Source organism: Netta rufina (genome assembly GCF_964035555.1).
Source record: "Netta rufina genome assembly, chromosome: 6".
NCBI classification, from domain to species: Eukaryota; Metazoa; Chordata; class Aves; order Anseriformes; family Anatidae; genus Netta; species Netta rufina.
This window is the reverse complement of record NC_140129.1, coordinates 26,400,200-26,414,829: the sequence shown is the minus strand read 5'-3', so window position 1 is coordinate 26,414,829 and position 14,630 is coordinate 26,400,200. Positions and strand designations below refer to the sequence as shown.

Sequence of the window (14,630 nt, the reverse complement as noted above, 5' to 3'; positions counted from 1 at the left end):
CAAGAGTCACTTACACTATGCATTTTGCGGTTTTCTGCACAATACATCAGTACGATACACTAATTTTCTATTAGGCAGCTGATGTTCCAGACCAGTATGACTCAAGCCTTACTTAACCTAGCCAAGTAGTCTGCTTGTCTTTCCAGCAATTAATTAAAACCTAACCTTATACTAAGCAGTATCTGCGACAAAAGTCAGTGGACAGGAAAAAAAAGAAATTGTGAGTCCTCTTTCTCAGAACGGATCCACACAGCACTAGACAGAACCAGCCTGGAAACTGTTTGATTATTAAGCCAAGCTGACCAATAAAAATTCCATTTAGCAACTTTATATGGACATCCTAAACAGTGCACAGATAAAGGCAAAGGAATGCTGACAGCTGAATACAGCACACAGAAGGAGGGGGGAGGAAAAGGGAAAAAAAAAAAAAAAAGGAAAAAAAAAAGCTTTTCTCCTCCCAGACCAAAGCACATCCAGCAGGTAGGAGGATCACCTTTGAAACAACCAAATGCAAGTATTCAGGGCATCGGGAACACACAAAGATTCTTCTGACAAGAAAGATTAATGAATCCACAGAGTAAACAAGACAAGAGTGGCTGAGCTGGCGTGCTTGATTGCCCACACCTTCTTAGCCTGACAAAAGCAGAAATAAAACTTAGCCTAAGACTTGCCAAAGTGTCCCGTGTATGGACACTCAGCACGAGGAACAACAGCAGAATCCAGAATCCTCCCTTCCCTGGCCACAAATGGCGTTGGATATTCTGCAGTTGCTACAGCCTCCTTTGACAAGATGCTCTAGGAGATGTTTATCCAGAGGATATTGTGAATTCAGCAGCTACACAATAGGCCACCCTGAAAGCTCCCGCTATGCTAGGAGCATGGAAATCCTGCAGAGGAGGACCAACTGTGGGCCAGGCAAAGCAAAAGGAACATAAGAGTCATCCTGACACACCAGACCCATCTTGTCCCGCATCTCATCTTCAGCAGCAGGCAGTTATAAGGGCCCAGGGCTGGAGCAGGGTGAAGACAGCGAGCCTTTTCCTGGCCACAACTCCCCAGTTTCTGGTATCCAGTGTCCAGTTTGTATCCGTATCAAGCTGCCCAGTCAGACCAATGCTCACAAACTCCTCTTTTGCATGATCTCCATCTGAACTGGGGCTATAAAAAAATCACAGTACATATATGCCCTGCTTTAGTATTTGCAGTCTGACCCATCCCTTCACCTGCCTCCTGCTCATTCCTCTTTGCAGCAAAGCTACCGGGGCCCCACTGTGTTTCAGTACCCGTGCGAGTCCAACACCAAAGAGACTTGCCCTACTTGCCATTGCCACTAGAGCAACGTAACAGCCCAGTCCAACAACGCTTCTGGTTCCAATACCACACCACAGAGCTGCACTGCCATCATGCCTTTTCCTGGGGTTCTCCTTTTACAATCTACCCCCAGCTCGGGTGTGTGTGGGGGGGTTCTTCGTCCCCTTCTTTTCTCTTTCTGTGCCTCTTTCTTGTGGGAAAGCCCAACACATGCCTCAGAGCCGAGTTTGCTGGAGGAAAACTTCAGTGCTCGTTTACTATATGAACATTTGGCTGAGCCCTCGTCTTCCCAGACTTTTGAAGATGGTCCATTTTACAGTGGTGACACTTCATAGCTAACAGGCATTAGAAGAAACACTCTTCATTTAGAGTGGTTTCCAAAGAGCGGGATGTATATTTAATTCCTCCAAGACTAGTCTAACTTGAATCAAGGACGCAAAACCAGACAATGAACACAGAAACACTCCGAGTTTCTAAATTCATTGTGTGTGCTTGGTCTTCTCTTGCACAGACCTCACCTACTTTGCTGGAGCTTGGCAACTCACCCCACCTAATCAAAGCCATGGTACATGTTGAGATTTTTAATACTTATTAATTGGTGAAGGAATGACAGACAAACTTCTGAGAGAAAATGGAAAAAAAAATCTGTGTTGTGAACATAATTTCTTCCTGTATTTCAACTTCTCTAGCATGTACTTGAAACACCCGGGACTATCTGGGTCACATCTGTCCAGCTCAGAAATCCCCATCCCCCTCTGTGTAAGTAAAAAAGGCAGGCTTTTTCTGGTTTCAACCTGTTCTGAGTCAATTTGGACAACAGGTTTTATAGCTCTGCAAGACTAGCTTTGTGTGTAATATTTACCTGAGTCCCAGATAACTAAGAAGAATGGTCTCAGGTGAGGGTGCAGAAGAGGGATGCAGAAGAGCTGAGTACAACTCCTGACCCCCTCCAGCCCTCAGGTAAGTCACTTCCTCCACCACATTTCTGCAGTAAGGTAGAGAAAGGTGCAGCAGAAAGGAAGTCCCACAGTACCTGGCTTCTCATTGTGCCTACTGCGCAGTGGGGGAGAGGATGTGATTGACAAATGCCCCATCAAAGCAGGCTGCACCTGTGGCACATGTCATAAATGGGACACCAAGCCAGGACAAGAGAAAGCTTACTGCTCAAATGCGTGCTGTACAGTTTCAGAAACATAAATGCTTGGTATGAAGCAAAGAGGAAAAAGGGTATTTTTTTCCAGCCTCTTTAGAAACAAGGTGTCATGTATACATTACTCCTATACAAACAGCTAACCACATCAAAGCTGAAGTGCTTTCTAAGTTTCTGATTGCTACCTAAAATATGATCTTTTAGGACACCGCAAATTGAGAAAAGGTAGCTGGAAAGCTTACATATCCCCTCAGGCTGCCAAGAACACTGATACAGACATCAAATGTAGGAACTCAGGCAAGCTTCACTCTCAAAACTACAGGAATCTCGAAGTAGATATGGATAATGGAGGAAAGTAAAAAAAATAAAATAAAAAAGCAACATGGAATAGTAGGAAAAATCTTGGCTGTATTATCTGAGTTTTCACAACACTTGTAGCAACTTCTGAGCACTTCCTTCACGGATATTGAAGATTTATGGAAGCAGGAGAACAAAATGCAGTCTAGGGGCTTCCAGTAGGAGTTGTGCACAGCCTACAATCCAGCAAGTTCACAATCCCACTTGAATTTCATCCAGATGTTAGCAACAGAAGTATTCCAGAAAGAATAGAAAACAGGCTCTTGATTAAAAGACAACTGAGATTCTAGCTTCCTAGGGACAACAGAAGTCAGATGCTCTACTTATGCAGAGGTGCCCTGTCATCTGAAGCAAGATTCATAGTGAGCTTAGGGATGGTGTGGTTTGGAGACAGGGTTGTTTATCCTGGGCTGCCAAGTGAAAACGGAGCTGCCAAGCATATGGGGAAATAGCTGCTAGCACGATTCATGGCTTCAGCTGAGACATCAGAACCTATTCAGAGCTGTCTTCAAAGTAAGGTAGGACACAAATTCTTTCTTCAAAACCAAAGAGGTGCACCACAAGAACCAAAAATGCCAAATAGCCAGCCTCAGATGGGGAAAAGACAAGCTTTGTTAGCCATTTCTTGAAGCTATCTGAACCCAGAAACAGAGTGGTAAGAGGTGGAGCAAGGAGCAGTACAGCATCCCACAAGGATCAGGGATCAAGGATGGGCAGCCACCAGGGAGCACCTCACATGCACAGCCTCAATGACACAAAGACACATACGTGCCTGTGATCTCAAGCAAAGGTAAAGTGTATGTTCACATGGGACAGGCCACCAACAGCAGAGGTCCTTGAGATACCCATCTCTGGTCAGTGGCAGCACCAATTGATAGGAAGAGAGGCAATTCTTCAGATGGGACACAGCAAAAATATCCTCACAAACAGAGCTATAATTAAACCAGAAGCACACCCAGTCAGAGCTGGTCACTCAGCCTCCTCTACACTTCATTTAGGCAAATAAAGAATTGTTCCAGGAAAACTACAAACATTCAGACAGTTGTGACCCCATAAAAACTCAATTACGTACGAGTTAACGTCAATACAAAACAGCTTTTTTCATTTACTGTAAATCTCAGTATTTAAAACTGAGTTCTTTGGCTGCAGAAGATTAGACAACTGTATTTGAACTTTAGACTTTTTTAAGGGAGACAAAGGTTCTCTTCTGCCTTCTTCTGCTGTAAGCAACTTCATCTCCTACCCAAGCAACCAGCAATCATCTTCCAGATGTCCTCTTCAGCTGCTCACTGCCCTGTGCTTTCTGCACCTTTCTTGGAAGGGAAATCGGAGAATGTCTGCAGTGAGCTGAGGCAAGACAACAGCCAGCAGATTTTAATACAGCACAGTTTACCAGTTAATGCACACGCATATTGAACCTGGACACATGCCCAGAGACTGATATTTGGGGCTTTCATTCATGTGTGACAGAATGCAGCTAAGTCCATCTTTAGCTTCATGAGGCATCTGTTGCTCATGCACCACTACAGCAACGCTCCCAATATCATCACAGGTCTTCTCGGATGTTAGTGGTTTTCTCTCATGGTTTGGGTTTTTGGCTTGTTTGTTTTCTGAACTGTCTAGGACTGGCAATAAAGATAACTCTTGGAAGACGCTGCAAAGCAGAGATGGCCAGCCTTCCTAACCCTAACCATCTGCATGCTGAAACGCTCCCATGGCTGAGACCCACAAGTCACATACCACAGGTCTGGAGAGCCAAACAGAGCCCAGGAAAGCTTTACAGGCAGGTGATGGCTGGTTACTCTGAAGGACCACTGGGGGCCAGGGTTGGGTTTGGCACACAGCTGGGTCTTAGTGACCATGGCCATCAGCCCGAACCACCCTCTATTTGGAGCAATTTAGATCTCTGGCTCTGAGCCAACCCAGCACTGGGCATGAAACAACATCATGACTTGAGCAGCTCACAGTCCACATGTGGTTCTGGTGCTACAAGCCAGTTCCCTTGGGCAACAATTTTTGCTTTGTGCTTTTTTTTTTTTTTTTTTTAAATGAACAATTTTATTTCCTCACATTTATTAGCATTCAGATCTGCTGTGCAGTGCTCGTTTCCCCTGCATTCCTCCTGGTGCAGTTTCTGGAACCACCTTCATTGCTCCCATTTCTGTCCATGTTTGAAACTGGTTTCAACCAGCCCTGGTCAAACCACACCCCATATGACTGCAGACCATGGAATATGCAACTGCATCAAGACCTCTTGCTAAAGCAGTGGTTTGTAATATGGTTGCTGGTTGATTGTTTGTCTGAAAATCCTTATCCACAAGAGACACTGAAATAGTGCTGAAAGGCGGGCTAGTTCCAAAAACGTTAGGCGATGTTTGTGCTGCAGACTTCTGGACAGTGTAGCTCTGCTGACAGATGTGCTCCCTGACCAAGGAGCAATGCCAGCAGCAGCAGCTCCTCGTAGGAGGACACAGCACCTTTACCAGCTTTGTGGATCAAAAGGGTAGTGGTTTACAACACCATACCAGCACACCTATACTTCCTTTTTCAGATGAATAATCCTCTTGTGGTCCACTAAAGATCTCTTACCTTATAAACTGCCTTCAGGATTACCAAACTAAGATCATGCTCAATTCAGACTTACAGGGCTCTGGCTCCAATTTCCCAAGGAATGTGGAACGCAGGGGGGAAGAGATCAGGGAAGACAAGTGTAATGAGTCAGTCTTTGGAAACCAAGCTAAGGATTTGACTCTAGATACTTGATTTACTGACTAGTTCTAGAGCGGCAGCCAGTGAGCATTCATGGTTTCAAACTGGTGCAGACAAGCTTGGGAGCCTGCCACTGCTGAACGTCCCCAAGTCAACTTAACACAGCGCTCCTTAATGCCCCCTCACAAATGCCCCCCACTGCCCTTGCTGAGAACAGCTTCTCCAGCTGAGGAGTCCCCTTGGATTTCTCCTTTATCCCTGTGGGAGCCCAGTACCACTGACCATCTGTCTGGGTCCACCCAGCAAAAGGCACGGGATGCCATGCTGGTCCACAAGCCTGGAGCCCTCTGTTTACACATGAATGCAGCCACCGGGCATCCCTTCCTCCTCACCCCTGTGAAACCTTTTCAGACCTTATTTAAGGTCTCCTCTCTCTACTATGCAACTTTACCTTCAATTTGCTGCCATTTTTTTCCAGCTTTTCCCCTTCCAGTGCTCCATCAGAACAGAGCTGTCTTCTATCCCTTTCTGTACATGAGCTATCTCCTGCGTTGGTCCAACTCACAAACCAGCACTGAACTAGTAACTAGTTGTTAGTAACTAGTTGTGCAGAGTGAGCATGGGCACACAGCCACTTCAGTGACAGAAGGTCAGCTATTGAGGGGTGAGAGCTTCAGTCAGGAAGGAACATTTGGACAGCAGGTGGCAAAAATCACCCAGCCAAAGCGCTAGGAAGCCGAAAACCCCAACACAGTCTTCATAGTTTGGCTGTGTAACTGCACTGGATGTGAATGGCTTTGTTGGAGCTGGGACAGCCACTGTTCCTTTGTGTCTGTGCAACCAGAAGCCAGCTGTAACTGCTAGAGGAACAATCATTAATAAAGTTACATATTTCCTCAGGTAACCTGATTCAAAACTCATGCATACAGGGAAGAGGGAAAGTTTTGTGTAGCTGGCCAGATGCAACAGGACAGAGTGAGGGTAAGATGCAATCGGTGTCCCTGTGCTTACAGGGAGTGTAAGGTGATGAGATGTAGGGTAGCAGTCCGAACTGCTTCATGAGATGGCATGGTCACAGCACACCGGGGTCAGCTCTTCTGCCATGCCATAACCAGCAGCTGCGTCAGCCTGAGCTGCCTTGAGCTTCCCTTCGTGTACTTCCTCAGGCTCATACAACACAAAACTCATAGGAACTTCAGCACCATAATAAATTAACTTACACATAGCAAGATCATTGAGAATAATGTGGCAGCACCTGTATGGCACTCCCTGGTTTGTGCTGAATAATTTTCAAGCCATAAGGAGTTGTAATAGTTTCCTCTGGCTTCAGAGGAGTAAGGGGAAAGAAAAAATACCTATACAAAAGGTACCTACTGGGTAACTATACAGCTCATGAATCAGAAGTAGTTCCTACAGAAGAGTTTGTTCTGCCTCAAGCACTTTGATTTTTTAATTTTACACAGACATCCTATTTTTTATTCCAGAGGTCAATAGACAAAGAACATGCTTTTGACACAGATGTTAAGAAAAAACACTAAATACCCTTTTATGTAGATGTTCCTGAACACAAAAACATCTTGCAAGACAAATCCTCATTGCTTTTTAACCCCAGGCCACATCTTCACTAATACTGCACCAACAGAAGTCAGACTCCCCAGTTCTGACCACAGCTGATTGAGATGTGTGCCCAGCATCTTCTTCTCCCCATATGTAACCATCCTCAGTGATGACAAACTTCTCACAGCAGGCCATATCCTCATGGAAACAGACTCCAGTCCCTTCTTCCTAACTAGCACAGGCAAGGGATTTTGGTCTAAGGGACATAGCATCAAGCTAGACTACAAGTCAGATGACTTTAGGGCCAAGGCTTGCCCTTGCTACCAGACAGGGTCAGTGCTGGGAAAAGAAGAGCAGCTGCTGGTGTGGAATATGAGGCAACCTGCTGAAGTAGAGTAGAAAGGCTTTTACAGTAGGCACCCCACAAGATCTCAGGAAAACAAAACACCACACACCACATACAGAGAGCCACCACATCCATCTACATACAAGAGAGCCTTGGCTTTGAACTGAATTTTGAGAGGATCTCAAAGAAACCCAGAGGATCACAGTGTAAGATGAAGATGAGTTGCCTGGGAGCTTAAAGAAATGAGGCGAAGATGCTGATGAGAAGGTGGCAGGCAGTTGTGGTGCTCCTGCCAAGAAGAACAAAAAGCAATGAGACATTCAACTCAGAATGAAGGAGCAGAGGCACCACCTTTTACAACTAATTACCCCTAAGACTCCCTAGGAAAGCCAACAGCACCAGAGTTCCCATACTTCTTACCCCAGCCCCTTCCCAGCTCTACCCCACTGCATGGCTTCTGCCAGCCTCATGCCTGCTTCATTCTTCCAGGCCTGTTCAGCCCCGAGGACAGGTTCTGCAGGGACACATCCCCGCTTTTCCCCTTGAAGTATAAAAGACAGGTGCAGAAGATACCTGAACTGGCCTACCAAGGAAATAAGTCGGTATTGTGTCAAGATGGAAAAGGAAATAACTTTTTGCGATAATAAGCCTAGCACAACATAATCTTACCTACAAAGGCGGCAATAGTCTTGATTTTCGTAGTAAAACCTGGACTGATCTAGTCACACGGTTCCACTGAAACTCATGGTATTGTGTAGAGTTGTGTATTTTTTGCCCTTCCAAGGTTTAAAAAAAAATAAAATAAAAAGGTGCTGCCTGAAGTATGCTAAAGTATTTGGCAGTCAACTGCTTCTCACAACAGATCTTTTACTCTGAAACTGGAAATAATTTTGTGTTCACAGAAAGATTCATGCTCATCTCACTCTTGATATGCCCCATGCCACCTCCTGAGGTTTGCTGTATTTGGATGGGAATCTGAACTGGGAATACACAGGCACGAACCCCAAGCATCTTCTGATGTACAAGACATCTGGCTCCTTGGGTAGAGCCTGCAGCACGGGGCAGATCTTTCTAGTGGGGCTCTATTGATCTACCAGTGAGCAACACAGATCCAGCAGCCAGCTGCATCTGTGCTAAGAGCCCCATGGAGGTCAGGGCTCTGCTTTGTACAAGCATTAAGAGAAATCCATCCTGAGACACTCAAGTGAGCTTCATGCTCGGTGTTGAGCTTGAATAGCTGGGACAATATTCAGAAGCAGGAGAGGACATCAGCAACACGGGGCAGATAGCCTTCAGCTCATTGCTAGTCTAATGCCCTTATTTACAACCTGGCAGGCAGCATAGGAAGTTTTCACATAATCTGTGCCTGGAGAGGTCTGAACCCTCTGGGACCCACACGCAGGAGGTACTGCAAAATAACAGTCAAACTCCAACCACAGATGTGTATGCACAAATTCTGCCAAAGAGGAAAAAAGCATAGAAAAAATGCAGCGTTTGTTTATCCAGGAGTAAAAATTAGTCTATAAAGTCATTTATGGATGACCTAACTATGGAGAACCCCAGCAATTTGTCAAGCTATGAACTCAGCAGGGCAGAGCCACGCCACCCAGCCAGTAGGAACAACATCACGCTCTGCCCAGACCACTGAGGAGCCCACAAGTACTCCCTAGCTCATCCTCTGTGGCAATACCCTCCAGGAGCACTTGAGGACTTGCAGTGTTAAGGACCCTCCCCAGTCCGGAGCTCACCCATCTGCTAAATTCATCTGGCCTGTCAAGATGAAGGTAGGAGGCTGTATTCCAAATTGTTGAAGATCAAGCCAGTACCTGGCCACATGGTGCATGCTATAAAGCTGCTTTAAGTCAACAATTAAAAATCAGTGGTACTTCATCATCTTACATCAGTGGACAATCTGGTATACAAATGTGAAAAATTAAAGATTCCTCCTTTCCTCCATCCCCCTCCCCATATCTTTCCTTCTTTTCCCCTTCCCACTGCCCGCCCAGCAAGGTACAAGTATTGGATTCATTCTCTTTCATGAATCATTCCCAGGGAGTTTGCCCTCCTTCATGTAGTACAAACCCTACCTTGGTTGAGGTAGGTCAGGGTTTCTTCATGCAGTTTCACAGCAGGTGATGTGGCTGTGCAAAGGACGTACTGAAACGGAGGCAATTTGGCTTCATTCTCAGGAGACAGCTGAGGTTCTTCCTGCTTGAAGATCGGCAGTGCAAGGACATCTCTGAAACATACAATTCACACACATTTAGTCACAAAGACTTTATGGAATATTCTACTCTCAATCTGGATTTGATTCTCGTGCTCAGCAATAATGGAGATGATCTCTGGAGAAACACTGAGTTATGATGGCTAAAAAAGAAAGAATTTGGCCTGCATAATGTAACAAGGCAGCTTCTGCCTCTAGGATGTCAACACTGGACACAAAAGAACACAGCATTAGCAAAACAGAGTATTTCTGAAAATTAAAATGTTTTAAAAACATAAGTTAGATTTACTTTTTAGTTAAGCAGTTTCCCCTGACAGAAGTATCAGAATGAGTCCAGATGAGGGCCACAATGATGATCTGGGGGCTGGAGCACCTCTCCTACAAAGGCAGAGGGAGCTGGGGTTGTTCAGCCTGGAGAAGAGAAGGCTCCAGGGAGAGCTTACAGCAGCCTGCCAGTACCTAAAGGGGGCCTAGAGGAAAGGTGGGGAGGGACTCTTTGTCAGGAAGTAGGGATAGGACAAGGGGTGATGGCTTTAAACTAAGAGAGGAGACATTTAAATTAGATATAAGGAAGAAATTCTTTTACTAGGAGGGTGGTGAGGCACTGGAACAGGTTGCCCAGAGAAGCTGTGGCTGCCCCATCCCTGGAGGTGCCCAAGGCCAGGCTGGATGGGGCTTTGGGCAGCCTGGGCTGGTGGGAGGTGTTCCTGCCCATGGCAGGGGGTTGGAATTAAATGGTCTTCAAAGGTCCCTTCCAACCCAAACCACTCTGTGATCTGTGAACCCACCTCTCTGATAAACTAAAGCCTATCAGAAGAAAAAAAAGAAAAGCAAGAAAGGACGCTATTTTGACAGCTAAATGTCAGCTTAGTAAAAGTTCTGCAAGTATCAGCGAAGGGTCAGAAGCCAACATAGGCCTGTTGTAAAAAAGGAGCCGTGCAGGTACCTGTCATGGACTGCTGGATTACTCGTCTCCTAACATCTCCCCACACCTTCATAAACCTGGTCCTGAGAAACAGCACAGCCCTTCAGACAGACTACCCTCACGAAAGCCAACAGGTGCTCAGCAGCAGCTTCACAGGGAGCCGTGCAGTCCCAGCTCTCCCTCCCTTACAAGCTGTTTGTGCTGCCTTACAGCCACACGGATCCCAGCCCGCGCTAATCCCCAAGCAGAACGGATGTCAGCGAGGCTGGCAGCACAGCAGAATGATTAGCACAGAAAGATGCCAGGAACAAGCACCCTCATCTCAGCACGTCTAATGCTGGAGAGCCCCATTAGCCTTTCCTGCATCTCTAGCATTTCAGATCACTGTATCTACCTGCTTAAGGCATTAATACCCTTCCAAATTAGGAGGATTATATTGAACACAGACAGTTCAGAATACGTAATCAGGTTTCTTTTCCTCTGCTTCCTCCATATGTGTGAAGACTCCGAATCCCCATCACATCAGCTGCAGTTCTGCTCCTTTCAGTAATCCCCACACACCAAAAGCCTCCAGAAAAGCTGCTCGGGAGAATGCCAGTGCATATAGGCATGCTGCCTATGGAAAGAGCGTCAAGAATTTTTCCTTGCCTGTTCAGTTAATGATCCACCTCGCATTCACTCATAACACCCACGACCTTGAAGGCTACCCAGGTCAGCAGTGAAATGGTGCAGCAGTTTATAGCAAGCTGCTGAAGTGCCTGCTTCAGGTGCTCCTGTTTATGGAGAAATAAAGCCAGAGAGCAAACCGTGCCACTTCACGAGAAAAGAAACACCCATCTATTTCCATTCCCTCTTCCAACTGCACCTCCTCCATATTATCACCAGCTTGAAAGCACCCAGCCCCGTTCGCTTACTGGCATTACTGACATAACCGCTGCTCTTACCCAACTGCAACCATAGAGAGGTTGTGTTTTTTTTCCCCTTAATGATGATTTACTACAGTAATGAAGTGACAGAAATGCCTCCAGTAGATTTCTGAAATAGATACCATTGCTCCACAGACACGCAGGATCTGACACTGCTCCAGCCATCTCGCTCACCCCGGATGCCAACATTTGCTCCCAACGCACTCCTCTGCGCAGCGCTAGAGGAATGCACGCTGCCTCACGGGTGAGAGCAGACCAAAAGCTCTCAAGCCTGAGCGCTTCTGCAGCTCTGCAGAAATAAAGAGCACGCAAAATCTGGCCCAGGGTTAACAGCGAGGTATACCAATTCCTCCCCTTCTGCTGAAACGGTTGAGAAACTTAGACAAGGGGAAGTTGAAATCCAAAACACTGTATTTCATGTCAGGCTCTTAACACCCCCACATTCGCCAGAACAGCTGTCTGATAGTTGATGACTGTAAGCACTGACAGATACGTGATTTAGTTGCTGGACAGCTTAACCATATGAAAGCACCAATGAAGCCATGCAGATAAGTCACCTTCTTATTCCTGTAGCATTTCAGCCACTGGTATCCCGAACTTTGGATCAAACCCTCATGAAACATTTCACCTTACTAGAACTGTTTGGAATGTAGAATACATGAACAATAGGTCAAGGGTTAAAAGGATTTCTAATGTGTAAGCAAATAAGACACCAATATTTGTTCAACTCCCTTCACAAGAGCTACAAATCAAGTTTTGGAAAAAGCCATTTAAAAAAAAAAAAAAAAATCCTTTTCCCCCTGAAAAATCCTTTAAAAATAGGGCAGGGGGAAGGAGGAGAACCTTAAAACTCTCCCAAGTTTCATCTTCATGCTAAAGCTTTAGTGTTCTCGTCTTCACTAAAGGTTGGTCCACTTACCTGGGGAAAGGGAGAAAGTTTGCAAGATAGGCGGCTCAGCCAGCTGGCAGAGCAGAGATCAAAATAGCTATGTTTCTGTGAAAATGAGGAAAGACTTGCAAGGATTTATCTGTAGCATTGTCTTGCTGTAATTGCAAATACCCACTGCAACCGCATCACACTGAGGTATGCCATAGTTTACACAGATGTCTCAGATAAGCACAAAGCCCTTGATCCTTACAAAATTATAATCCACACAAACTTTTCCCATAGCTACCTCAAGGACTGTACTAGTTCAGCTACCCCTGCACAGTCTCAACCAGAGGGTACAGACAGCCCTCACAAAGTCACAGCCCAAAACAAAGCGTCCCTCTCTAGAAACATGCCTTGACATCTTCCCATCAGTTAGTCAGAATTAGAGGTCTCCACAAAAAAAAAAAAAGTGCTTTGTTCAACTGACCTTCCCTGAAATGCCTGAGGCTATCACTTAACGCTGCCATAAATCTGGTTGTAGGGCTTTTAGTCCCAGATCACAGTGACAAGTGCTCACTAAAGGTGACACTTGTTGCTGGAGCACCGGCAGGTTACCTGCACACCAGCAGCCTTCCTGCCAGACCACAAACCCCACAACTGCTAGCATCAAGCAGAAATAACCAGATGTCTTTTCTGGCCAGTTCAAAGGAAGCTGAACTGTGGGCTCAAGCCTGACCCAGACTCGATGATCTTGTAGCACTCAGATGCCACAAACCCATAGCGTTGGATCAACCTGAGCAGCACAAGAGCTATCACAGCAGCTGCAAGCACAAGTTGCAAGGCTGAGGCTCGCCTGCTGCTGCTGCTCTCACTGTCCTCACCAGCTGTGCAAGCACAAGACTTCTGCCCCAAGCACACGGGTAAAATATTCACTGGGGTAGAGGAAGGAGGCAAAGCACCCCGTATGAAGAAGCGAGGAAGGCTGCTGGCAAGCAAGAACCTCACGCTACCCTATCATTTGATAATGGGGAGTGATTATTAGGTTGAAAAATTCCTTTGCAAGTACTGATAAGGAGCAGGAATTGTAACGATTGCATGTCGCGTTGAAAGAGCAGCCTTATCAGTGTGTGAGATGCTTCGCCGGACAAGCTAGCCGTCTCTCGGGAGCAGCTATTTGGGGTGCCTTTGGAAAGCACAGCTCTTGGGCCACCGCCAGAGCCTCCTCTGCTGCCCGTCAGTGAAATGGGGCTCCAGCGGAGCGGCAGCAATCGACACCAGCTGAGAGCCCGGCCTTATACATCCCGAGAAAAATAATTCGTAAGCACCCAGCAGAAAGGAAACTCCCAAAGTTGCCTGCTTTGTTGTCTTCTGGAGGGAGGAAATACGAGTTCGCGCTAACACATGTTGCGGACTATTGTTCGGCGGCCCTTGTGCTTAAATTAGGCACATTTAATTAAACGCGCCTGTGTGGAGGCAGGAAAAAGCTGGTTTAGACAAGTTCAGAAAGTGAAATTAAGAGCTTTTCGCTCCTGGTCCCAACAAGAAGAGGCGGAAAGCCCGTCCTGAGCAAAGCGGGCGCCCTGCGAGCCCTTCTCCAGGCTCCCCCCCGGAGCCCAGCCAAAGCCCCCGGGGCGCAGGGAGCCGGCGGGGGACTCGGGGCGAAGCTCCCAGCAAGTCGTCCGTGGCGATGTTACCGTGGGAAGGGGACAGGAGCAAGAGGAAGCCCGCACCTCGCAGAAAGAGGGTTTTTTGTTGTTTTTTTTTTTCCTGCGGGCAAAGCCGCGCTCACGCCGGGACTCACCGCAGGTAGCTGCCGGTGGAGTGCTGGTTGTAGTGCTCCGGCTGCGTGTGCCAAAACAGCATCTTGGGCGGGGAGGGGGCCCGCTGCTGGTGCTGGGGGAAGGCGGCGAAGGCTGGGGGCCAGCCGGGCTGCCCACCCCGAGACACCCCGGGCACCGCTCCCGCCAGCTCCGGCCGCGGCCCCGCCGGCTCCCGGCGCTTTTATGGCCCGGCCCCGGCCGGCGCGGGTTGGCTGCGTTGGGCGCTGGAGGGCGGCCGAGCCCTCCCCCGGCCCGCCCCGCTCCCCTCCGCTCCGCCTCGCCCGGCCGCAGGTGGCTGAGGGCGGCGGCACCGCCACCGGCAGCGGGAGTGGGAGCGGGAGCCGGAGGAGAGGCGAGGGCGGCCCTGAGGAAGGCGCTGCCCGGCCGGGGAGAGCGGCAGCGGGGGCCCGGGGCAGCCCGCTGAGGGACGGGGG

At 47.5% G+C, this 14,630-nt stretch overlaps 1 protein-coding gene across 1 annotated transcript in view; it reads right to left on the bottom strand.

The window, feature by feature from the left end:
• Window positions 1–14,239, bottom strand: part of TFCP2L1 (transcription factor CP2 like 1) — a gene marked incomplete at both ends in the record, with an annotated part of 31,377 nt that extends 17,138 nt beyond the window's left edge. The window contains 2 exons of the mRNA XM_084289181.1: window positions 9,518–9,669; window positions 14,178–14,239. Coding sequence (XP_084145307.1) covers window positions 9,518–9,669; window positions 14,178–14,239 — 214 coding nt within the window. The remainder of the gene's footprint in view (window positions 1–9,517; window positions 9,670–14,177) is intronic.
• Window positions 14,240–14,630: the final 391 nt, after the last annotated feature.